This window comes from Bemisia tabaci, chromosome 2 (genome assembly GCF_918797505.1).
Source record: "Bemisia tabaci chromosome 2, PGI_BMITA_v3".
Classification (NCBI taxonomy): domain Eukaryota; kingdom Metazoa; phylum Arthropoda; class Insecta; order Hemiptera; family Aleyrodidae; genus Bemisia; species Bemisia tabaci.
The window spans coordinates 78231126-78256201 of NC_092794.1; the positions used below are offsets into that span (position 1 = coordinate 78231126).

Below are 25076 nucleotides of genomic sequence, written 5' to 3' on the forward strand. Positions count from 1 at the left end.
TAACATAAATCACCTCACCACTTTAAAAATGCCCCCTTCCTCCCCTCAAAGTGGCCACATCGTGAGATTTCGCCGATTTTTCCCAACATTCTGCCCACACGGTGTACCTTTCCTCTACCATTAAAATGTCGCTACGGCTTTGAAACTTTTTGAAGTAACACACTGTTTATGGTACTTTATGAAAAAAATAACACAATTTACCTCACCACTTTAAAAATACCCCATTCCTCCCCTCAAAGTGGCCACATCGTGCGATTTCGCCGATTTTTCCCAACATTCTCCCCGCACGGTTTGCCTGAACGAATTTATATTTTTGGACGAATCAAAAGCAATGACGCTTCAAATTCATGAAGCAGAGTGTCTGCCGAGTTATTTAAGCCAAGAAGAAAAAGAATCTGTCGAGCTCCTGGAAAATAAAGTTGACGTAGAGGTATTTTATGGCTAAAAGAGGCAATTTACCGATGGTAAGTCCTGTTAGATTACTGAAAATAAATTTCCTCGCCTGAAGTTACAATGCCTAGGTTTCTTGAATATGGCTTTTTTAAGTACTCGAACACTAAAACCGCCGATTTTCGCAACATGATAAATTTTGGAGACCTGGAATTACCCATTGGAACCGAAAATTTCTCAAATTTTCCATGAAGCTCTCCAAAAATGGTCCATGCTTTCTGGACCGTCGATTCGGCCATCGAACCGAGTTTGAAATGGAAGCCTATAATGACCTGAAGCTCAGAGAAAAAGATCCATTTAAGCGTAAGAACGGTTTCCGAGTCTCGGAGGGGAGGGGGGAGCAAATCCGAGTTATTATTCGCAGTTCTCTTGTTGAATTGATGTTGCCGCAGGCTTCTAGTCGTTGTTCACCCATGTTAAGCCTATCGATACCGCACAAGTTTTTAACATAAAATTCGATTTTCATGTCTAGAATTCAACACATCAATACGCTTTATCGATTTTCCCGATTTGACAAGGAACATTGCTGGTTTCCAGTATCGATATTCGTCAGTATTGAATAACAAAAGAATTATTGTTCCTAGAAAATTGGGAAAAATCGATAAAGCGCATCGATGTATCAAATTCTAGACATGAAAATCGAATTTTATGTTAAAAACTTGTGCGGTATCGATAGGCTGAACATGGGTGAACAACGACTAGAAGCCTGCAGCAACATCAATTCAACAAGAGAACGGCGAATAATAGCTTGGATTTGCTCCCCCCTCCCCTCCGAGACTCGGAAACCGTTCTTACGCTTGAATGGATCTTTTTCTCTGAGCTTCAGGTCATTATAGGCTTCCATTTCAAACTCGGTTCGATGGCCGAATCGACGGTCCAGAAAGCATGGACCATTTTTGGAGAGCTTCATGGAAAATTTGAGAAATTTTCGGTTCCAATGGGTAATTCCAGGTCTCCAAAATTTATCATGTTGCTAAAATCGGCGGTTTTAGTGTTCGAGTACTTAAAAAAGCCATATTCAAGAAACCTAGGCATTGTAACTTCAGGCGAGGAAATTTATTTTCAGTAATCTAACAGGACTTACCATCGGTAAATTGCCTCTTTTAGCCATAAAATACCTCTACGTCAACTTTATTTTCCAGGAGCTCGACAGATTCTTTTTCTTCTTGGCTTAAATAACTCGGCAGACACTCTGCTTCATGAATTTGAAGCGTCATTGCTTTTGATTCGTCCAAAAATATAAATTCGTTCAGGCAAACCGTGCGGGGAGAATGTTGGGAAAAATCGGCGAAATCGCACGATGTGGCCACTTTGAGGGGAGGAATGGGGTATTTTTAAAGTGGTGAGGTAAATTGTGTTATTTTTTTCATAAAGTACCATAAACAGTGTGTTACTTCAAAAAGTTTCAAAGCCGTAGCGACATTTTAATGGTAGAGGAAAGGTACACCGTGTGGGCAGAATGTTGGGAAAAATCGGCGAAATCTCACGATGTGGCCACTTTGAGGGGAGGAAGGGGGCATTTTTAAAGTGGTGAGGTGATTTATGTTATTTTTCTCATAAAGTACCTTAAAAAGTGTATTACTTCAAAAAGTTTCAAAGCCATTGCTACATTTTGAAGGGGAGTTAAAAATTCGCGAAATGACGAAAAAACGGAATTGTTCGGAATTTGAAGTTCCCGCTTGGAGACTTGTCGGCCCCGGCGGCACCACTTAGGTGATCTGATCGAGCTGAAATTTTTTGTGGGTTCTTTTTACACCAAATGACAACTTTTAGGGGGGTCAGACATTTGTTTTTCGAAAAGTCGAAAAATAAGAACCACCTTACTGCGCACTGCCCTCTACTCACCGCCGAACGGCTCCTTTTTGCAGGAAATGGGAAACAGCTCTTTTAGAACTCACTTTTCGACCTAGAAATCATTGTAAAGAGCCAAGAACTAGTCTGAAAATGATTCACCTTATCTTCGGGTATCAATCAAGGAAGAATAGGTGGGTTTACTCGGAATACTCGATTTTTCCCAATTTTTTAAAAAACTCACAATAGCACGCAGTTTAGATAGCAAAAACCTGTGGCCATACATTGTGATGTCATAGTGACATGATTTCAAGGCGCGGGACAGAACCCGTTATGAATCGTTTCGGACTTTCTGGGGCTTTTCCTCCATGTTCCAATCATAAGAAAATTTTTAAAAAAATACCTTCACCATCAGTACACCTCCAACTTGTAGAAACTGATTTAAAAAAAATCAAGCAATAACCCCATTCTATGACGATTGGTGATATGTTAGGTGATTAAAAATACATAATTTAAAATAAGCTTCAAGCAAAATTTCTGTTCAAAATGCCACACCCATTTTAAAGAGGAAAGAAATATGAATCAACAATTTTTTTCCGGACACTTTCAATATGTTTCCTGATATTTCCAGGTTTTCCCTGACTTTATAGTTCCCCAACATTTCCCAATTTTCCCTAACTGTAGCAACCTTAAAGTACAAATACGCTTCAAAAATGGGAAAACTGGAGTCAGTTAATCATAATTTACTGAGAGAGATATGTTTCGATGAATACTTTTAAAAAGAAATTGCACTCTTTTGATAATTGTAATTTTTTCATGCATTTACAGCCTGTTTTTCCCCCCTTTTCAGGTTCTTTAATGATTAGAAATATTTGGAAGCATCTGCTCAGTTATGAAACATTGCATCAAAGAATATTAATAAATGAACATACGCAGCAGTTAAGGTTGCAATGTTATACGTGAAATCCGAGAGGTTTTCAAAGAGCATGATGGGGCTTGCAGGTATGTAAGTAAAAGTCGGAGGTTTCTTATTTGACTCTACTACTTTTACTTCCAAGTCTGTTGTGGTCCTTTTTGGAGTTGATCCCTGATCTGAGGCAGTGGCACGAAGCTTAAATTTATAACCTGGTTGACGCTTTAAACAAGAGAAAAACAAGATCAAACTATAACCACAATATCAAGTTAGAGTAGCTTTGGCTAAAGTAAGTACTCGACATCATTCCCTTTTCTGTGAGAAAAATATTTTTTGAAGATTTCAAACAATAGTGTTCAATTTTTCTTTCTATAAAATAAAATGAAAATAGTAATTTTTGAACACAGGAAATGATATAAAAATTCCTACAGTTTCACCTTCAATAAAGTATGATGCTTCATTTCTAATACCCTCTAAAGCAGTATTTGAAACTCACCTTAGAGTTTTAAGAGCCATAAGGCGCATCAAGCCCGATTTTTAGGCGCCATTGAAGATTTTTTAGGGGCCAAATTGACTTTTTGCCCATATATTATGGCGCATTTAGTGAAAAGTTAGACGTAAGATGTTTTCGTAACAGAACTAGTGAGTAGCTGTAACTTGGGGAAGACAAAAGCACTAAGAATGAAATTGTGAAGAATAGAAAAAGCAAGCTTTCACTTGTAGTGCTAAAAATTCTGAGTTTTTTCAATTCAAATGGATTGATTTTTCTTTCTTTATGTGACTTCCTGTGAAAATCCAGATTTTTAGGGGCCATGTTAGCGCAGAGCCTTCATTTTTTAGGGGCCATGGCCGATTTTTTAGGCGCATTCGGCGCATTGGCGCCTGTGAGTTTCGAACACTGCTCTAAAGCTTAACACTTTATTTTACTAAATAACAGGTTTAACTTATTTTGGAATACTTGAGATCAGATTTACTATTAGGAAGGGAGAAAATCAAGGTGGTGAATTGAAAGATGCATTGATATACATCAAAATAACTTACATTGATTGATTTGTTGAGGAAAATGACTCCAGAGTTTGCATCCATCCTGAAGTAGCTACCATCATCGTAATTTTTTGGAGACAATTCATAAACAACAGTACTGTTATTACCATCATCAATATCAGTGGCGGATATTCTCATCACTTCTTGTCCGACAGCCAGGTCTTGTGGGACAGATTCTACATAATTCTGCATGAAAGCAAGTATTGGTTAAAAAATTGACATTCTCCTCAGGGGTAGGTCTTGTATAAATCATGCAGTCATCAGATCCATATTCAGGACCCATGTTGTTTTTTAAGAGGCTTTGGATATGTTATAGAGAGATGCTTCAGCTAAAAATGAAAATATCATTCGATGCTTCTGCCAATCTATGGCATGGAAACAGTTGATACACTTTTTAATTACCAGGACATTACTGTAGTATTATATTATTATAGATAAAAGCTTGGTATCAAACATTTGTTTCTTGCTAGACGCAATATATGGTCTACGAGGGGCATTCGTAAAGTAAGTATATATCTTTATTTTCTCCGAAACTAATAAAGATAAATTAAAACGGTAAAAATTGTTTTTACCACCATACTCTCAGCTTTTCAAAAAGCCTTCGTTTTTTAAATTTGGTTTACCAGTTCGCAAGTGACATCATTTTTCCCGCGCCCATCTCTCGTCACCGCGTGTCCAAAATATTCGAGCGCGGCGGAGCTCCTCAGACAAGTACATGTTTTGGCTACGATGTTTTGGGACGCTCAAGGAATATTGCTGATCGATTTCTTGGAAAGAGGAAAAACGATCTATGCCGAAGTATGTTGTGAAGTTCTGAAAAAACTTAAGTCAGCGATCAAGCGAAAATGACCAGGTCTTTTGTCTCATCAAGTTTTGTTCCTTCAAGACAACACTAGGCCTCATGTGGCTCATGTGAGTCAAGACTTGTTCGCCTCATTCAATTTATGGGACCTTTTTCTTCATCTACCGTACTCACCGGACCTTGCTCCAAGCGATTTTCATCTTTTTCCTGCGATAAAGAAGAGCTTGGGTGGCCAAAAGTTCTTTACCGACAGAGAGTTGCAAGAAGCTGTATTCCAACAACAGAATGCGAGATTCTTTGAAGATGGAATCCACAAACTGCTAACACGGTATCAGATATGTGTTCAACTGGGTGAAGTTAAGTCCAAAAGTAAGGTAAGACAATTCAAAGCCTAAAAATTTCACATATTTAACCAATCAACTGTGTTACAAACTTCTTTACGATGAAAACATGTACTCGTCTGAGGAGCTCCGCCGCCCTCGAATATTTTGGACACGCGGTAACCAGAGATGGGCACGGGAAAAATGACATCACTCGCGAACCAGTAAACCAAATTTAAAAAAACGAAGGCTTTTTGCAAAGCTGAGAGTATGGCGGTCAAAACAATTTTTACTGTTTTGATTTATCTTCATTAGTTTTGGAGAAAATAAAGATATATACTTACTTTACGAATGCCCCTCGTATTTCTTTATCCTTGATTATTGACATGTAACTTTCAGTCTTGCATCTCAGGAGCTTGACTTATCAGCCATCGCTTTATACAGAAAACGAATGAAAAATAAAGAAAATGATAAACTAAGAACTTACAGCTTTGTCGAAGACAGGATAGTTATCATTGACATCTGTTATTGTGACTTTAATGGTGCACACATCGTCCAGGTGTGGTTTGCCATTGTCTGTGGCCCGAACTGTGATGTAAACTTCTTTTTCTCGCACAGGCTCATCTCGGTCAAAACTCTGCAAATTAACATTCAGTTGGTATTAAGGTAAAAACCAGCAGCAGCATTATGACGAAGTAGTTTGGAAAATATTCTACACAATCATAGCTGCTTATTAAGACCCCCAAAAAATTGGCTCTAATCAAAAAACCTGATTTTTCCCAATGCTTTTGAAAGCTCTCAAAAGCATGCAATTTAGATGGGGAAAATCTGCGGCTATGCAGTACGACATCAAGTCATGTGGCACCCAGGAGTTGAAAGAAATCCTACTATAAATTAATTTTGAAACTTTTTCTCTATACTTCTAATATCAGAAAAAATTTCAACACTCTGCATAGCTCCAAGTTTCAGAAAATTAATTTGAAAGAATTAATGCAAAAATCTCATTTCAAAAGTGATGACCTTATTGTTTCTTTCTTAATTTGCTGTTCACATGTATGAATAGGTTATCGAGAGAGTTCCAGCTCCTAGACTTCATCTGTTGAATTCGGTGCATGATGCTTTTTTCAATCAATTGAATTAATTTCAATCATTCAAAAAGGTTAGCACATATTTTTCATGGCATAATTTTGTCCTAATAATTGTATGCAACTGGATTGGAGATGTCAGGGAAATTACTTATCCAAATAAAAAAAAAAATTGCCAAAATCTTCAGAGGTTCTACAATGGTTCTTTAATGCTGGAATAAAATGGTCGCAGATATTTTGAAACACTGTAACATAGATACATTTCTACACACAGCAAGCAAAGCCTAATGGCAGTGTTTAGGCTACACCTTTTGCTCAAACCAGCCAATTAAGTCAACTCCTTAAACCTGATATTTGCCTTGAAAAGGTATATTCCTCCTTGAATCTCCCACGAAATATGGATGCCTTTTTCGTGAATGTGTCTGAACAGAGTTCATTTTAAAGAGAGGAAAGACTATTTCAAACTCATTCATGAATGTATCTATCTGCGTTAGGTAAGTAATTGTCAAACGATGGTTTGTGGAGTGGCTGGCAAGGGGGTGGGTTACAAGACTGAACATATGAGGACTTATCTGTAACAATAGCGGATGTCGAGTTTTCACATTGTGAGAAAATCACGTTTGAAGTTTTAGAAGCTTTGCACTTTTCCGCCCATAGAACCGAGAGGATTCTCATAGAGATTTTCATGAAGAGCAACTCTTCCGGTAAAAAACACACGTTTTACGATCTATGTAAGTGAAAAATTGAAGGAGTAACAGGGATTTGAAAAAAATGCGACATCCGCTATTTTTACTAAAAACACTTCTTCATGCATGAAACACAGTCTTCAGGAAGGGTAAGGCTGGTGAAACGATTGAAATGAACTAAAAGTAAGTCAATGCTGAGTCATTTAACAAAATTGCTCAAGAAACTAAACCGTTTGTAACTTTTACAGCAAAAACAAGGAACAAATTCTAAAATCAGTTAAAAATTCAACAGTTCTGACGAGATGGTCCCGATACCTATAATTTGAGTGTCAGCTACAGCCCAGGCCGGTGGGCAGGCAGTTATCACAAGTGGGTTCGAATCTCCACAGTATCCTGCTGAGCCGGTCGGAGAAAACAGTGGATTCTCACATCCGCTGTTTTTACAAATAACATCGTTTTCAGTTCATATCTCACCGAAAAATTGCGCTGGAAGTCTTGACACTTTGCACAGGCATTCTTGGAGGCTTTAGATTACAAAAAAAGCGTTTGCCCTAAAAATGGCGGATGTCAGCAGCCGCTATTGTTACATATATGAGGACTTATCGGTAACAATAGCGGATGTTAAGTTTTCACATTGTGAGAAAATCGCATTTGAAGTTTTCGAAGCTTTGCACTTTGCCGCCTGTAGAAGCGAGAGGATTCTTATAAAGATTTTCATGAAGAGCAACCCTTCCTGTATTAAACATACGTTTTGCGATCTATGTAAATGAAAAATTGAAGAAGGGACAGCGATTTGAAAAAAATGTGACATCCGCTGTTTTTACTGAAAACGTTTTTTTATGCATGAAACAAAGTCTTCAGGAGAGTTAAGGCTAGTGAAACGATTGAAATAAACCAAAAGTAAAGTCAATGCTGAGTCATTTAATACAGTTGAACAAAAAACTAGACAGTTTGCAACTTCTAGAACAAAAATAAGAGGAAAATTATAAAATCAGTTACAAAATCAACAATTCTGGCGAGACGGTCCCGATACGTACAATTTGAGTGTCAGCTATAGCCCATGGTCGGTGTGCGGGCAGTTATCGCAAGTGGATTCGAATTTCTACCATATCCTGCCGCGCCGGCGCGGCGGGGGAGAACGGTGGATTCTCACATCCGCTGTTTTTAGAAATAACATGGTTTTCAGTTCATATCTCGCCAAAAAATTGTCCTGGAAGCCTGAAACTTTGCACAGGCATTCTTGAGGGTTCCAGAATTCGAAAAAAGCGTTTGCCCTAAAAATGGTGGATGTCAGCGACCGCTGTTGTTACGTGTAAGTCCTCATATGTTTCTCTTACGATTTTACATTTAAGAGTAAGATATGATGTGTCAACAACGAGCCAGAAATTGTGGTTCCCTACTGCAAATTGTAGTCCAAATAGAGATGGGTATTGCATATTTATTTCCAACACAGACATATTGGTAACCACCATCCAAAGTTGATTTTCGAAGTGAAGGGGAGGGGAAAATAGAAACTTGATCTTGCTTCTTTCGCGAGAGCATCTGGATCCTCATGATAAAATCTATAAAAACAACAAAGGTCAATTACTATTTGTACTTACATGTCTCGTGGTGATGACTCCTGTGCTGGAATCAATTGAAAATGCTACCTTTTCATTGGGTGCAGAGACAAAAGTATAATTAATTGTACCGCCACTTTCCGGTGGGTCTCTGTCATTTGCATTTACCTGAAATGAAATTATAAGAGTTGATAATGTACGTTGAGAGAGACTTGGATGCATTAGTTCCGCAAAGTTTTCTTATTGTTTCCTTTAAAAGTGTTTCATAAACTGAGATTACAGTAAAAATTAGAATTTTTTAACTTCCTTTTCCTCTACCGCTGGGGGGATTCTTCAAATCTTTGACATGCTGACATGTTTTGGAGATGGAAACGACAGATTTTTCTTCGACACTTTGATCCATCAAAGGCAGGGGTCTGGAAACTTCCTGATCTTGCAGTTATGATTGCATGAAAAAATGGAGAGGATAAAGAAACTTGGGAAGGCTTGCTCGCAATAGCATTAAAATTACAAGTTCTCTTCAGAGACTGTCATAAAATTCACGTGTTTTTCTCTGGAATTACTGTCAAATAGGTGTTTTTGTTTTTTTCCCTCTCTCTTTTTACAAAACCGCAACAATTTGTCAGTAAGAGAATAAGAAAAGGTCATTGCTTAGAAAAATTTTGGGAAAAAAGGGATATATTTAAAATGGAATGGGTAGTTGAAAAAATGAAGACGCTAAGAACTTTCACAACACCCAAATCCCTCACAGAAAGTGCACTGCTGAAATTTTCGCCTGGATACGAGGACATACAGGAATTAAAAGGGATAAATGTATGACCTTCAATGTGTTCAACATAACTTTCATGCTATTTGATCTAGAAAAAAATTCCTTTACAGTTACCTATATCTCTTGAACACAACAAATTTTTTTATTAAGAACACTGGTAATCACTTTTAATAACTGGGAATAAACGCTAGTAGTTCATCTTCATCAAACGCCACTGGCCAATGATATCAGGAGAGCAAAGGTATAAAGAGGGTGCTTTTGAGTAGATCTTTCTTCAAATCCTCCAAATTTGCTTGCTGTTGCAGACTTACTGTCATCAACTTAAAACTCTAAATACAAAGAGCGAGACCTGTGGTTGGTCGAATTGTAATAAATGCCAGCTAGATCAGGGTCTGGGAGCAATGTGCAACATCCCGAGGTGGATCAACTTAAAATTGAAAGGCTTATGTTGCTACAATGTTTTAAGTAATGCAAATATGTTCTAGAATATTTTAGTGAAACTTACAGTCAAAACGTATGTTCCTGCTGGTTCTTCTTCCACTATACTAGGTTTGTATTGAGAGCAGTTGGTGAACTCCGGCTTGTGATTGTCTTGAATTATTAGCTGAGACCCTTCACGAGTGCTTGTGTACTAAAAAAAACAACAGCATTCATATCATTTCGGCTATTGAATGGTAAGAATGGGTCTGAATGTTTGGGCAGTCTGGAGTTCAAGTTTTGAGTTCTAGTTCTCTTATTAGGTACTAGGATTCTTCAAAAGTGGAGGAGATGATAAATCTTTGCAAAATGTAACATGTAACATGAAGCAGATATTTGAGCTTAAGGGGAGTATTAGGTTGCTTGTGAGAGAACTATACTCCCCAGAGGCTGAATTGGTAGGTTGAATTCTAATCAAAGGTCACAATTAATATATTCGCAGTGTCCGCTTCCTGTCGCAAAGCGGTTTTTTTGTGTTCTGTTTGGTCTGCTAAATTGGCAATTCAGGCATTTTAATCTGAATTCAACCCGTCAAGTCATCTGGCAGGGAGTATAGTTTATAATACAAGATGAGGACTGGTGAGCTTGAATAATGAGTTAAGTTATATGAGGACCTCTGTTTGGTGGACCTAGCTAAAAATATATAAAGAAACAAGAACAAGAAAAAGAACAAATAAATGAGCGAAAGGATTTGTCAATTGTTAAGGAAGGTAGGACATAGTATTAAATTGGACTACAATTAAGAATTTGCAAGTGTCTGAAATTTGATGAATTTCATGTTTGAATGGACGCTACCGAGTAAGCTGAACATGAAGATACCCTTGGTTCATAAATTGAATAATTATTGGAGGAGATATGACAAAATGATCTAATCTGCTAAAATACATGCGTTTAAATGGGAAATGCTGCCAGATGACATCACTAGGCGGCGCATTTTCTCACTTTTAAATCTATTTATATACTATTTCTCATGGACGAAAAAAATTATAAAAAATACTGCAAAATCAGCTCTGTAAGTAGACACTTCCAGATGAAGCAATAAAAAATTTGCGTGTAAATTCTCCATTGGGACCATGAAATTTTTTGTGACGAATCATCCCTATTATTCAGGAGCTTTGAATGCCTACCTATTTGACAAAAAAAATAATTTCAAATAATTAGGCTAAAGATTTGAATAAACACGTCTCAGAGTAAGATGTGGGAACTCAGCTGATCTTCCTCAAAGCAGAAAGTATTTCAATGACCTTTCATACAGGTGATTTCACAATAACAGGAATAGTCATGTTACTATGGATTTTGAACGACAATGAGCAAAACAAACGAGAACCAATGTGAAAAATCGAAAAGAATGATGACTCTTTAACTTATCAGACTAAAAAAGCATGAAAAATTGTCATTACATTTGAAAATAATAGACTTTAACAACCGAAAAAGTCTTGTCAGTTAGACGCTGCCAATTCAAAGTTTGAAGCAAAAGAGTATTTAGACAATATACTAAGGATGGCCATGGATTCTCCAGGAGGAAAAAAAATGCTCCCGAAAATTGCTATATTGAACTAAAATATTGATTTGTAAGCCAGAAAAATCATTAGGAAGGTGTGACCCCACAACTGGTAACATAATTCGGCTGTGAAATTTAGTCCAATATTTATCTCATCAGATGCAGAATCCCTTTATACTGAGAGTAAAGACAATGCGAATCCATTTCTGATTGGTTCCCGTAATGTAGGCCTTCACACTGTCACAAACGGGAATAAATATTACATTTTCACCGACTGCAAAGATAATAAACTGGAATGGACCGAGGCATTGGGAGTAAGACAAGAAACAAATGGAATGAGAGAGGGAACAGAGACAGGAATTCCGGAATGGGTTGATCAAAGATTACAAAAAACGTTCGATTTGTGTAATCTTTATTCCGGTTTGTGTATTTCCGGTTTGACATCCATAAGCCCAGTTGTCTTAACTCTCTCTACAGAGGGACTCTAATCAGATGGAGCCATAGAGAAAAAAAAGGAGGTGTTTGCATCTTGAGGTTTGTTTACCCTATGACGTAGGTCGGTACAACCTGGTCAGCGAAATCCCGAATTCGAAGTATGAAAAACGGACCATAATGTCCCATTTTTTTGCTTAAATCAACTAATAATATGATTTCAAGCACTTTATATAGAATGAATTTTGTCTATAAATTACACCATTTCCAAGAAAATCGATGATAAACGTCACTGTACCGACCTATGTCATCAAAAAAATTCCAAGATGCCCGAAATGCAAACACCTTTTTTTTTCTCTATGAGATGGAGCCAGGAGTAACAAAATTGTCATAAAATTGCTGTCTGAGGCAAGATCTATCCATATAGGTCAGTCATGCCCAGAACCAAACTGAGAATCTTCTGCGCATGACGTTAGTAAGTATTACTGGCGCAAAAGCCAGGAAGCTGGGAATCAGTGATTTCCTTATGGGAGAAGGCTAAATTTTTATTGATGAATCATCTGAATTTCTTACTTTCAAACTGTTTGAAGCTTTTTGAGAGATAAGAACCTTTAGACATTAGCTTTCAGGGTTTCCATTTGGCCGAATTTACCTTTTCATATTTTTAGATGATTTTTGAAGTCAGTAGTGTACGAGCCATTTTGTGGTATAGATTATGCGTGTAAAAATGGCTGATACAGCGTCGACTGTAAAAATGAAAAAACACAAATTCGGCAAAATCGAAACTCTGAATGGTAATACCTAAATTTCCTTCTCCACAATCAGAAATTTTCAAAGGATTTAAAACTAAGAAATTTAAATGATTCATTACTTAATAAAACTTAGTATTCTCCCATAAAAAAAACATTGTTTCCGTCATTTCTGGTTTTCATGGCAGTAATGCGGGGAAATCTATGCAATGACTGACCTATATGGATACATCTTGGTCTAAGGTTGATTGGAGCAAACTGGTACCATTATGTGGAATTCAGTTACAAGAAAAACTATTTTCGAGGAAAACAACTGATTGAAAAGTATGTAACAATACTTCAATCTGCAATTCCTTAATCCTCACTAACATCATTGAACTGGATGGAAGCCCACTAAGTTAAAAAAACTTGTAAGACTGCACTAATTCTACTTCATATGTAAATAATTGCCATGTTTCATCTTTTTTATTATCTTTCATTGCACATTCTTCAAACATCAACTATGTGACAAACACAATTCGGCAGTGCCACCATGTTTGACCGGACCTCCATAAGAGGCAGCTGATGTCTTTTTCAATGGCTTCTTTATTGATCATTATAACTTGGTATTAAAATAAAATTGTTTGTGCTAAAGCTAGAAAACAGAAGTTTACTTCAGAATAATTAATACTTCAAGAATGAAATGATGACATTATGTTGAGAGAAATTGATGCTTTTTAATTTAAGGCCTTGTCCACACGAGCGCAGTTCGCAGAACTTAGTTCGGGGAACTTGTTCCTGGAAAAAGTTTTAGCTGAGCTAAAACTTATTCCTCCAAACCCCGAATTTTCCCCCGTACTCTGAGCTCTTTGTCTCTTTATTTGTGAATTTGTTTGCGTTTGTTTTTCACGTCCTTTATGTCTTGACGTTTGTTTTTGTTACTCTCGCCGTAATAATCTATTATTTTGCAATAATTGTACAGTTTTATATTGAAGTTCCGGTTTCAGCTCAGGCGAACTCGTTTGGACAGCATGCCTCGTTTTAAGGAACAAGTTTTGGGAAACTAAGCAGTTCGTCAAATAAGTTCCTCAAACCATGCTCGTGTGGACAGGGCCTAAGGTATTGCACATTCAAGCAATTGCTATTTTTTTCCCCCTTTTAACTAGCCCTCAAGGGCTAATCCCATCAGCCTACATTCCCTAACCTACATTTCCCCGCCATTCCCTAACCTATTAACCTAATTTTCTACTATCTACTAGCCTAACTCCTTCCACCTACAGCACCTGGGTAGAAGTTCCCTATCTCTCCAATCCTACCCTATTTCTAAATGCTCCCAGTTGCAATTCCTCCCATTTCTCACAACAGAACAATGTGCCATCTCTCAGTCCCTTAAAGAACAACATATTATACACCTCCCTCACATCATTATATTTCAACTCTAAATTCCTTCCCTTTCTCCTATCTAGTATCTCCAATAACTCTTTATCTCCTATATCAATCAATCCCTTCTTCATTATGAATATGAAAATTAATATTCTGGCTTTTATCAGAAATTCCATACACAGCCAACCCAGAGTCTCCAGCATATCAATTATTCTACTTCCCCTATCACACCCTGATATATATCTGATTGCAGAATTATTTCTCCCTTTTGTAGGTCCCTAATCTCTTTACTGCTTGCCTCTCCAAGAAGGAAAATACAGTAATTTAATTTAGCTTCAATTAATGAATTATAAACTATTTTCTACTCTCCTTCCCTGTGAAATCTTTGATCCTCCATAGCATACTAGCCTTACCCCTTAACTCCCTAGTCACCTTTCTTGTATGTTCTTTCAATTTCAAGTCATCTAATATCTACAATCCTAAATATTTCATCACCCTCACTCTTTCTAACTCAATATTATCTATCATTATCCTTCCTTCCCCCCCCCCCCCCATGTTTCAGGTCCAACTTCAAATACCTTATACTTAGTTTTCAGTACATTCAGTACTAGCCTGTTCTCCTTCAACCACATACCTAATCTTTTTAAGTCCCTATTAATAATCCCTACCACTTTCCCTATGTCTCCTTCACTACTGAACACTAACGTATCGTCCACAAATAGACTCAATTCGCTCTCCCTCACCACCTCCATCAGGTCATTTATATAGATTATTAGGAATAATAAAGGCCCTAATCTACTTCCTTGGGGTACCCCCAACTCTACGCACATCTCATCTGACAATTTCTCTCCCCATGCCACTTGCTGTCTCCTGTCCTGCAAGTAATTTACAAATCACTTTAGGACTCCTTCATCAATCCCTATTTTTTTTATTTCTGAACCAATTTAGCCCTATTCACAGTCTAAAATGCCCTTTTTAAGTCTAGGAATACCACAACTTCAGTCTTACCATTCTTTCTCCTTTCCCTCCATTTCTTCAACAGTGCCTGCACTAACTCCTCGGGTTTTCTTTAATCTTTTCTGTTCGTCTACAAGAGTTCCTTTGTCTGACAAGTACTTGGTTAATCCTTTTACAACAATCCCTTCCATCACTTTCTCAATAAATGGCAATGAATTTATCAGTCTTAAGTCCTCAGCTTTTTCTGCATTTACAACCTTCTTAATTGGCGTAACTCTTGCAATTTTTAACTCCTTCAGCAGAATTCTTTCTGAGAGCAACTTATTTACATTTACATGTTTTTATCAATTCAGGGCCGGATTTACCAATAGGCTACATAGGCTGTAGCCTAGGGCGCAACATTCTGAAGGGCGCAAAATCTTTGAGAAATTATTTTTTTTTTTTTTTAATTTAACGAGTCTTTTGTTACCTACTTTTCATTTTCCAAAACCAACTTGCAAACGTAAACGTACCTCAAAACTGTTTAAAATCGTGTTTTTTTAAAGGTGAATTCGAGCATTTTCCTGACACCTAACATCCTCCTTCTGATCTGGAGGGGAGGGGCTCCTGGGGGACCCCTCTCCCCCAGCGCCTAAGCGCCTACTTTCAAGGGCGCCACCCTAAGTTTAGCCTGGGGCACTAAAAATGTAAATCCGGCCCTGTATCAATTGATGAAGTTCTTCTTTAAAAATGACATTTTATAATGGGAGGCAAAATTTAGAGCCAATAATAAAAGAAAACTTACAGAGAAGGAATTGTCTTCTTGGTAGGATATAGGACTGACATGCCTTGGATGCTGGGACCTCGAAATGAAGTTCTGCCCAAACTGTATCTTTCCATCACTAAAGCCTGAATCATGAGAACACACAGCATTAGCCCAGATGATCAAATGAAAATTAATTCAAAGGACCCCCGCACACTCCTTGTGGGGATGTGCACCACGATCAATTTCTAATTTTTTTATTACATTAAATGTGTTTTGGAATGCTGATCAAAAGTCATAATTTTGCAAACTTTCTACGAGGCACCGTTTTCACGGTATTTCGCACAGTTTCCATTGTCACTTGAATAAGTGAGGCCAGCTAGGCAATATCTATCTTCCAGCACTTGCTGATAACGAGAAGAACCTGGCAGTCTTATCTCGGACTCCTTGCACTTTCTTGTTTCATAGTCCAAATCAGAATCTTTCTCTCAATCACTCTTTTCCTTGCCTATCACCGGCTTGGGTTTTCCTTGTTAAATCGCCACGCTGGCTTCACTCATTCAGGTAATTATTGAAACTTCCAGAACGGACTGTGCGAAATACTGGGAAAACAATGCCTCGTAAAAAGTTGGCACATGATGACTTTTGATTAGCATTCAAAAACGAAAATCATGCAATGAAAAAATTGGAAATTGACCATGGTGCACATTCTCATAAGGAGTGTGCGAGGTCCTTGGACTAACTATGGTGGTAATAAGGAAAAATGAAAACTTGGGCAAGGGAAATGCTTTTCAGCAACAATAACTTATCAGGACAAGCTGATAGCAATCATCAGTGGCTGATGCACTTGTAAGTCAAGTTCTCAGTATTGAGCTAGAGTCAGAAATCTCATCAGGAGTCTCAAAGAATCTAAAAGCATGTTTTTCAGACGCAATTATTGAGTTGTGAGATAGTAAATGGTAGAAAACACACTTAACAGAAACCTCCCAGCTACTGTTCCATTCTGGCTGAAATACCACTGGATTATGTTAATGCTAAAAGATGAGGCCAGAACAGCAAATCCTTGCAAATGGTAATCAGTCAATGACCTGGTATGCCTGAGTCGCTGAAAATCATGTATCACTTTGTAAACTTCCTTTTCGCTCAACCCAAAAATGTTGAATCACAAGGAAATAGTTGAATGACTCATTCAAGAATTTTGTATCCCTGACATGCCAAGAGAAGTTTTTTGGGATGCAAACAAAGAACTAGAGATTAGCTATGGATTAAAGATTCTTCTCCATGAAAAGGTAAATGGTTTCTGCACCAAGAAAAATATTAAGACATTTTTAATTTCACATCTTTTGAGTTGCAATTCATCTTTCTCGGAATTCTTGACGGGAACGTAAACAAACCACTGGCGGGCGCCCTCCCCTCTCTCATTTTGGGGTTACGTGGAGAAGTTAACGAACCCGCATTCGGTTAAATATGTAATAAGACTTTTTACGAGTACACATATTTAATTAAAGAGGATGAATTGGTATTGTAATTAATGGGCGAGAGGGGATAGCTTGAAATTAAATCCGTTATCAGGCTGCGGGTACGTACTACACCGCCCATAACAGTTTCTTTGGAGATGGCGGAAAAACAAACATGGCCTGAGGAAACTAGCCCTGGAAAAGAAGGCAACAAGGAGACAACTTTCGAGTCTGGTAGAGGGATACCTTCGTTAAATCCTTCGACTTCAAAATCGGATGCCACTAATACGAATAAAAAGATCACTTCATGAAGGCACATCGCGTATTATTGTAAAAAGGAGGACACCGCCTTCGCATAACGGCTACGGAGACAACGACATAACAGCAATCTTCGAGGCGAACCAAACCAAACTGCGACATAGAATAAATAAACTACGTCAACAGAAGCGAAAGCTCCGTAAGAACCAATGTTAACATTTTTCTTCTCAGAGTCGGTACTTATTGAAACCAATTTCGAGGTTACCTACAAATATAAAAGTGGGAAAAAACATTTAATTTTAAGCGAATTTACAGTACTTCTCCGATTAAACGATAAATAAGTTAAGGGGAAACTCTTTCAATTCCTAAAAACGTATGTATCCGTTATTATTCGACCTCTCCAAAACGTCGACCTACCGCAAACGTAAACAGTACTTATTGAAGCAGCTTCCTTTCGTTATACTTTGTTGACATGAAAATGGCGGAGGCTTTCGCTTCTGTTGACGTTAGTCTCTTAATTCTATGACTGCGAACTGCGATGAACTCATCGGAGTAGTGATGAGGACGATGAGGATGACTCACTGATGACTGATCAGCGGACGCAAGCGGATGCCTACGACTGTAAGCGATGACGTCACTTCAGGGATTCTCCGCTATTATACAGGGTGATCCAAAACAGAAAAACAAATCCGATCTTGAATTTGCAAAATGTCTGAGCCTTACCAAGATGGCGGCCAGAAATTGCCAAAACACACATTTTCCGCCATTTCTTGGACGCCATATTATTATTGTTAAAAATTGAGATATCGACAATCGAGACGCGTTGTTAATAGGCTTGTGACCAAGGCGGTTAAAGAATGGTGGTCGCATTTCGATTTTGGCTGCCATCTTGAAGCGTTGTGACGTCAGGAGGGCACGGGTTTTGAGGTGGGCTACTTAGATGCGTTGTTAAAGTCCACAACTGCCCAACGAAAATTACCCGCTGAGTGTTGAGCTCAACGAAAGCGTTGGTAAATTCCGGTGGATTTACCCGTTTTCCAAGATGGCTGCTCAGCAAACTGCCCACCAGCTCAGCGAGGTTTCTGGCTGCTGCGGACCGCTGCCGAGTTTGCTGGATTGTTATTCCGCCATTTTTTTCTCACTTTAACCTCACACTTTGCCGGTCGCCAGTCGGTCTAGGGAGAATTGCGTGTTTGTTCTTTCCTCTTCCTTCGCGAGTTCCGTTGTGCTCTGTTCTTTCTCTTTTTACGAAGATGTGGGTCCTCATTCGATTGAATGTAATTACTTTAAGAGTGGAACTGCCAGATGCGCAGTATCTGCGCATGCGAGAAGGTAAGATTTATATTGTTACTTGCCTCAATGTTTTGACCCTCACTCCCTCCTGACCACACACCCCACGTGTACGAAAGTCACTGAAGTATCCAAGAATCCCACATAGATACCTAAGTCAATACGCATTTCTATGAAGTTTCCCCGAATTCAAAGATTTGAATCAACAAAAAAATACTCTAATAAATGCTGGGGTTTTCAATAATTTTCTCTTGGACAGTACTTAGGTAGGCACTGCCGAGGACAAGTTCTTGGGTGTAGGCATTAACTGGAGATTTTTGCCAAGGATTAGCCTTTGTGATCAGAATTTGATGAAGCCTTGTATTATTTATGGTCTCCGAACTAATCTCAAAAGTTGAGAAATTATTGCTTTAAACAACTTTGAACATAGAAGGTATTAGTGCGTTGGGCGAATCGTCATTGCTGAAATTTGCAGGATGTCCCAGAAGGATCAGGAATGTATAAGGCCGGGTAGCAACAGCTATCATTTTGTCCTAACTTCCTCATTCAATTTTTTGTACAATTGAAACAAGGAATCTCTAAATTATGATATGAGGACCATTGAGTAACAACAGATTACCTTCATTTTCAGCAAGTGATTCAAGGCCTATGGGTAGGATGAATGATAGAAGAGTGAAATGGAGTGCGATCGATTTTAAAGATAGTACATTCTTTTAAGAGAACGAATTTAACATAAATTTATCTGGCACATGATGTATGCTCTAAAATAATGCCTTCCACATGGAAGGTGGTAATTGTTCAGGTATAATTATATTTAAATGTCCCTTGCCGCCTCTAATCACAATTTTCACTCTCCGTTTCAGACGTTACATACAAAATTAAAATTATCTCTGAAATACTAGTTAATGCAAGAAATGCGGGTCTGCTGCCAAACGTACCGGAGAAGGTCAAGTTACTTGGTTTTGGTAAGCTATCTACTTTCTTAATTCTTTATTCTATTCTCCACTGATGTCACAGTTTTGCACGAACAGGCCTAGTTGATCGTGAAGCTGGTCAAGCTACTGAAATTTGTACAGAGCCAATCAAAAACGTAGTTTGGACAAGTTCTACCACAGCCACATTTAATTGCAATTATTTTTGACATTAAATGAAGTGCATTAAAGTTAGAAATCCATTCAATGAATCAGTTGATCAAGAGAAATTTCAAAAATATTACAGCATCTGTTGACAGCAGGTCTTTCTCTGCCCTCTAGTTTATAGGGGACTTAGATAAATTGCATACTTTCAATTAATAATTAAACTGCTCAAAATTGTAGAATGATGAACCATATTCTCCATAGCCTAGTATGACTCAGAATGCAGTAAGATGCATCAATTTTCGGAGGATTGCATTTCAAAGGTTTAAGATAAATAGGTGAAGATATACCAGAAGATAGTGCGGTAAAGGCTCTGTTAAGAAGCATTCAAGCAAAATTAAAAAAACAGCCCACAATGATTAAGATGTTTAGTTCTTCTACTTATCTCAGGCAGTATACAGCCATAAACTCTCATAATTTTTTTTTTTTTTAATATGGTACTATTTTATCCAACAACTTTTAAAATATTTGCTTTGCCATTATTTAATTATGTTCCATGCATTGATGTTAATTGCCTCAATTTTGGTTTCAGAACCTGCAGACAATCCATTGGAAGAGTCTGGTTCTGCTAGTACACCTCTGGCTGATATAACAAACTCTACACCGGCTAACCGTGAGTAATTGTTTCCCTTATTTTCTACTGTCCTTAGCGTACAGCCACCAATATTTAATGATGTACTTTTATACCTTTCTTTCATGACCCTATCATATGATCTACAAAAATCTTTCAGGCTCCAAATCCTGGAGAGTTGCATTTCAATAATTTAAGAGACATGTTAAATGCTTTGCAACAAAGGAAACCTATATGATTCCTGCCCCTTCTCATCTGTTACATTGAATCTTGTAGCTGCTTATACCAGAAGTAAGAATGGTACTTGTTTAAGGGTTCATCACAAAGTCCAGAAGCAAATTTAAGCAACAGCCCTCAGTTATTTAAGACGTTCAGTTCTTCTATTTTTGGCAGGAAGTATACTGCATTAAACCCTACGCACATTTCAATTCAGCAGCTTCTGTACATAACAGCAATATTTTATCAAATAACGGTTAAAATATTTGCTGTACCATTATTTAAGCAAGCATTATAAATTCCAAGCATTGAAGTTGCTTTTGTTGGTATCAACGTAAATAGAGATACGATCTGTAAATGATGTTAATTGCCTCAATTTTGGTTTCAGGTCCTGCAGACAATTTATTGGAAGAGTCCGGTTCTGTTCAGAGACCTCTTGCTGATAGGACAGACTCTACACCGGCTAACCGTGAGTAATTGTTTTCATTACTTTCTAATGTCCTTAGCGTACAGCCACCAATATTTATTGATTTACTTTTGTACATTTCTTTCATGACCCTATTGTCTGATCTACAAAATCCAGCATGAAACACCCTATGAGAGAAACTGCATGCAGATGAAGCTCTGCACTTGCACCCTAGCCCCAAGTCAGCAAAAATTTTCAAAACGAATTCTTTCAATATTTCAGGCCCTTCATATTTTGGAAATAAGTTGAGGAGATAATTTTGCTTTTGCCACGTTTCAACATTATTTTTCAAAGCAACTCTTCAACGTCTTGCTACGGTTTCTCTGAAGATACCCTTTTTATGACTGATGAGCATCCGTCTGTTGAATTTGCATTAAAAAAGTTGAGCATGAGATAACTGTGGCTGAAGAAGCAGCAGTGGAACTTGAATGATATTGCAACACAACGTCAGTAATTGGGGGCAATGAACTTGGAAATTGTGCATCTTCTGAATCCTATTAAGGCATGTAAAGTCTCTAAGGAGTATAAATTTATTTCAATTCCGTTCACAAGATACATGAGAATAGATATTTTTTGTGTTCAAAAATGTAATTTATTTTCAGCAGCCTCATTGTTTTTTTGGCGCATATTGGCAGCATCTACTCCATGAATCAATTTAGGGTCATTAAGGGATTAATTGCTGTTTCAGTATTGCTTCGTAATTTATTGATTCTAACAGTTGTTTTTCTTATGAATTGCAGGTGAAGTTTTGCCTTTTAAGTGGACGAGTGCTTCCATTAAGCTCCTTCTGCAATTGAGATGGGCAAAGGAAGAACAGTTTGCTCGACCACCAACTAAGAAAAGTAAGCTATGGGTTTCCATAGCCAATTCTATGGCCGAGCATGGATACCTCGTCAGCGGCCCCTCTTGCGATGCCAAATACCGCAACCTCAAAAATACATATCAGAGTATTCGTCTACGCTTATTGAAAACCGGTGAAGGGAGAGAGATTGACGGGAAAACGGAGGAATCGCCCAGTTGGGAGTTTTACGGTTTGTTCCGAGACAACATCGGGACGAAAGCAAGTGTGGAGCCGGATGAAGGTCTGCTAGGAGGGACCTTTGATGAGGCTGAGAAACCAGGTGACACATCCTTTCGGAAAGTAAGTTCCCCTGAGGAAGAGAAAGGTGCATCGTTTTTGAAAGGAAAAAGGAAGAGAGTAAAGACGCAACCGGAACTGACCGTAAAACAGTATCTTCATCAAAAGAATGCAAAGGATGAGCAGAAAGCTGAGCAGCAAAGAGAGTTGATGCGGCAGAGATTAGAGCTCCGTAGAAGAAGATTAGAATTGGAAGAAGAAAGGATCAAAGTAGAAAGAGAAAGAACTGCTGCCATACAAAGGCTCGCTGGAGCTGTAGAAGCCCGGCGATCGGCAGCAGAATAGATGGGGGATAAAAACCTCTCCAGTTGCCGTAGTTATCTCAACGAATGAAACCGACAAAGACCCCACGCACAAGATGAATGATTTAACCGTCCATCAATCTCCACTGCACCGTGGCCTTAAGCACCTCGTCAGAAGTTTCAGCAACCGGCCCACCGCTGGTATAAAGGACAAGTCACGTAATGTTTCTGTGTTTTGAGTAAGAAAGTTCTGTTTCTGGTGTAAGTGGTTGTCATTAGGTTGGAACAAACAGACGAAATTTGAAACTTGAATTATAAGGCCTTGTTTGATTAATAAATTTCCATATTTTTTTAGGATTAACCTAGTCAGGAGGTATTAAGTAGGACAAATGACGCCTTCAGAGTACAAGATGTGTGTATTAGTACATTGCATTGCTTCAAAGTTTTCTTCAAGTGCATTTGATTTTTTCCCTTTAAAACTATTCTATGAATAACTCTGGAAACCTTAGTGATTCTCCCTAATATTACCAAGAAACATCTTTAACATTTTTGGAGCAACAGATGCAGTGGTTCAGCAAAGAAAAAAAAAGTCGAAAACCTGTTGAAATTCTGAAACGTTGCAATGCAGTCATGACACTTATGCTCTAAAAGCCTCAAATGTTCTTGCTATTAAATCCCTAATTAGTCATGCAATTTATTGCAAGAGGTAGTTACCCCTCGAAATCCTTTACCCGGTTCTAATATAGTTAAATTTTTAATTTGTGTTTCTTTATAACCTGTGTTGAATTTTATTGTTCAGTTAAATTTGTCCATTATTACGTTATGTTCATTTAGTTTACATTCATTTTTGAACTGAACTTATCTTGAGTAAATACAAATTGGTAAGTCATATTATTTGGATGAGGTCTACCAACTAAAATATATTCACTTGCAATCAGAGCCAGAAGGCACTCTGCAAGTTCCTAGTGACGGTGTGAACCGTTTGTTTTCTTTACGAACTAGATGGAAACTCTTACATCTGGTGTCGGCAAGTGATGTATTTGGCCTCTTAATGCAATGTAGACTGAGGCAATACTAGGTACTTAATGCTAATATTTATTTCGGTATCTGATGTTCTCAGATTTACGCAATATTCTCTTATTTTTTTAGGTGTTTTGTTTTTCTTATTTAATTTTCCCTCGGGTCGTTGATTCTAATGTTTTAAGTCTGAATTCTCTATATTGGGAATTGCCGTGCCATCAGTCATGTGGCTCACTGCTTTTTTTCCCCCATTAATCAAGCAAGGAGCAATACGTACTGTCCACTGAATGGCCGACAATGTTTATCTTTCTGTGCGGTCACATAGCCTCCATTTTTTTCTTTAATCACAATTTCTTTTAATTCATGCATACTTTTTCTTAAAATTTTGCACTCCATAGCTCATCTCCTGAACCTGCCGTAATCACATAGGCTTCTAATTTTATCTTCCAGTTCTTTCTGTTAAAGTCCAAGGCAGTCATGTGATTCATTTGTAGAGCCAGTTATTCTTTACCCGATTTTCCTTAGTATTAAGTCATTTCCTTTTCTTTACTCAATTATACTCAATGTTCAAGTAAGTCTCTATTTTTAGTTATTCTCGCAATAACTTTTTCTCTAGTATGAACTTCTTTTCAACTGAGCTCTCATGTTTAATTATAACCTTTACGTAAGATTTATATTTTCTCGTATTGGCGATTTCGATTATCTATAAGCCTGAAGCCTTCCTCTTTTCAACTTATAATATGCTTTGAGAGTGTTAGTCACACATATCACACAAGCATCTGATTTTATAGTCCAGCTCTTTTCCTATGGTGGTATTGTGATTCATTTTTGAAGACGCTTATTCTTTACCTGAATTCCAATACTATTAAGGAATTTCCTTTCCTTTTATCTATTATAATCAATGCTCAATTTTTCTGTATTTATTTGTACTCGCATTAACTCTCTTTCTAGTATTAACTTATTTTTCGACTGAGTTTTCTTGTTAAGTTATAAGCTTCAGGTAGATTTTTATTTTCTCATATTGTTAATTTCCATTAACTTTAAATCTGAAGCCTTCCTATTTTGAATTTATAATGTGCTTTGAAAGAGTTGGTCGCACACATCGCACAAGCATCTACTTTTATATTCCAACTCCTTTCCTATGCAGTCTTGCGATTTATTCCTCAAGACAGGTATTCTTTACCTGATTTCCTTTAGTATTAAGTCATTTCCTTTTTTAGTATGAAGTCATTTCCTTTTCTTTACTCAATTATACCCGATGTTTAATTCAATCTCTTTATTTAGTCATACTTGAGTTGACTCACTTTCTAGTATTAATGCATTTTTCGACTGATAGCTCCCTTGTTAAATTCTAAGATTCAAGTCAGATTTTTTGCTTCTAAATTTGTTGATTTTCATTAACTGTAAGCGTAAGCCTGCAACCTTCCTCTTCTGCATTTAGAATATATTTTTAGAGTCTTAGCTACTCTTTAGTACAATTTTTGCCTTTAAATAAATAATTTGATGATTTCTCATTCAATTTTGTTTCTAATTTCAATTCAACCTCATGGATTTTGCCTGGTACTTTTATATTTTCGTCATTTAAAGTCCCACGCATCAGAAACATGTTCCATCATTTTTTTGCAACGCAATGGTTGTCAGAA

At 37.6% G+C, this 25076-nt stretch overlaps 2 protein-coding genes across 6 annotated transcripts in view; one reads left to right on the forward strand and one right to left on the reverse strand.

Annotated features, from left to right (window-relative positions):
- Positions 1 to 17525, reverse strand: part of shg (cadherin EGF LAG seven-pass G-type receptor shotgun) — a 79735-nt gene extending 62210 nt beyond the window's left edge. For 4 of the 5 annotated variants that reach the window (XR_011899185.1, XR_011899183.1, XR_011899184.1 and 1 more), the window contains exons 1-7: positions 17343 to 17525; positions 15682 to 15785; positions 9925 to 10050; positions 8693 to 8818; positions 5808 to 5957; positions 4196 to 4384; positions 3174 to 3376 (exon numbers count right to left, since the gene is read on the reverse strand). Coding sequence is in view for 2 of the 5 variants with exons in the window: in XM_072296330.1 (XP_072152431.1) it covers positions 3174 to 3376; positions 4196 to 4384; positions 5808 to 5957; positions 8693 to 8818; positions 9925 to 10050; positions 15682 to 15785; positions 17343 to 17415 (971 nt within the window). In the remaining 3 variants the exon portion in view is untranslated. Of the gene's footprint in view, positions 1 to 3173; positions 3377 to 4195; positions 4385 to 5807; positions 5958 to 8692; positions 8819 to 9924; positions 10051 to 15681; positions 15786 to 17033; positions 17308 to 17342 lie in introns of those variants that run through there. The other variant, XM_072296332.1, reaches the window with a different exon arrangement.
- Positions 17526 to 18298: 773 nt separating this feature from the next.
- LOC140223887 (uncharacterized) lies at positions 18299 to 24910 on the forward strand. The gene is made up of 5 exons (XM_072296347.1): positions 18299 to 18686; positions 19508 to 19609; positions 20313 to 20393; positions 20956 to 21036; positions 21774 to 24910. The coding sequence occupies exons 1-5, from the start codon at positions 18608 to 18610 to the stop codon at positions 22454 to 22456; spliced, it is 1026 nt and encodes a 341-aa protein (XP_072152448.1). The 5' UTR covers positions 18299 to 18607; the 3' UTR covers positions 22457 to 24910.
- Positions 24911 to 25076: the final 166 nt, after the last annotated feature.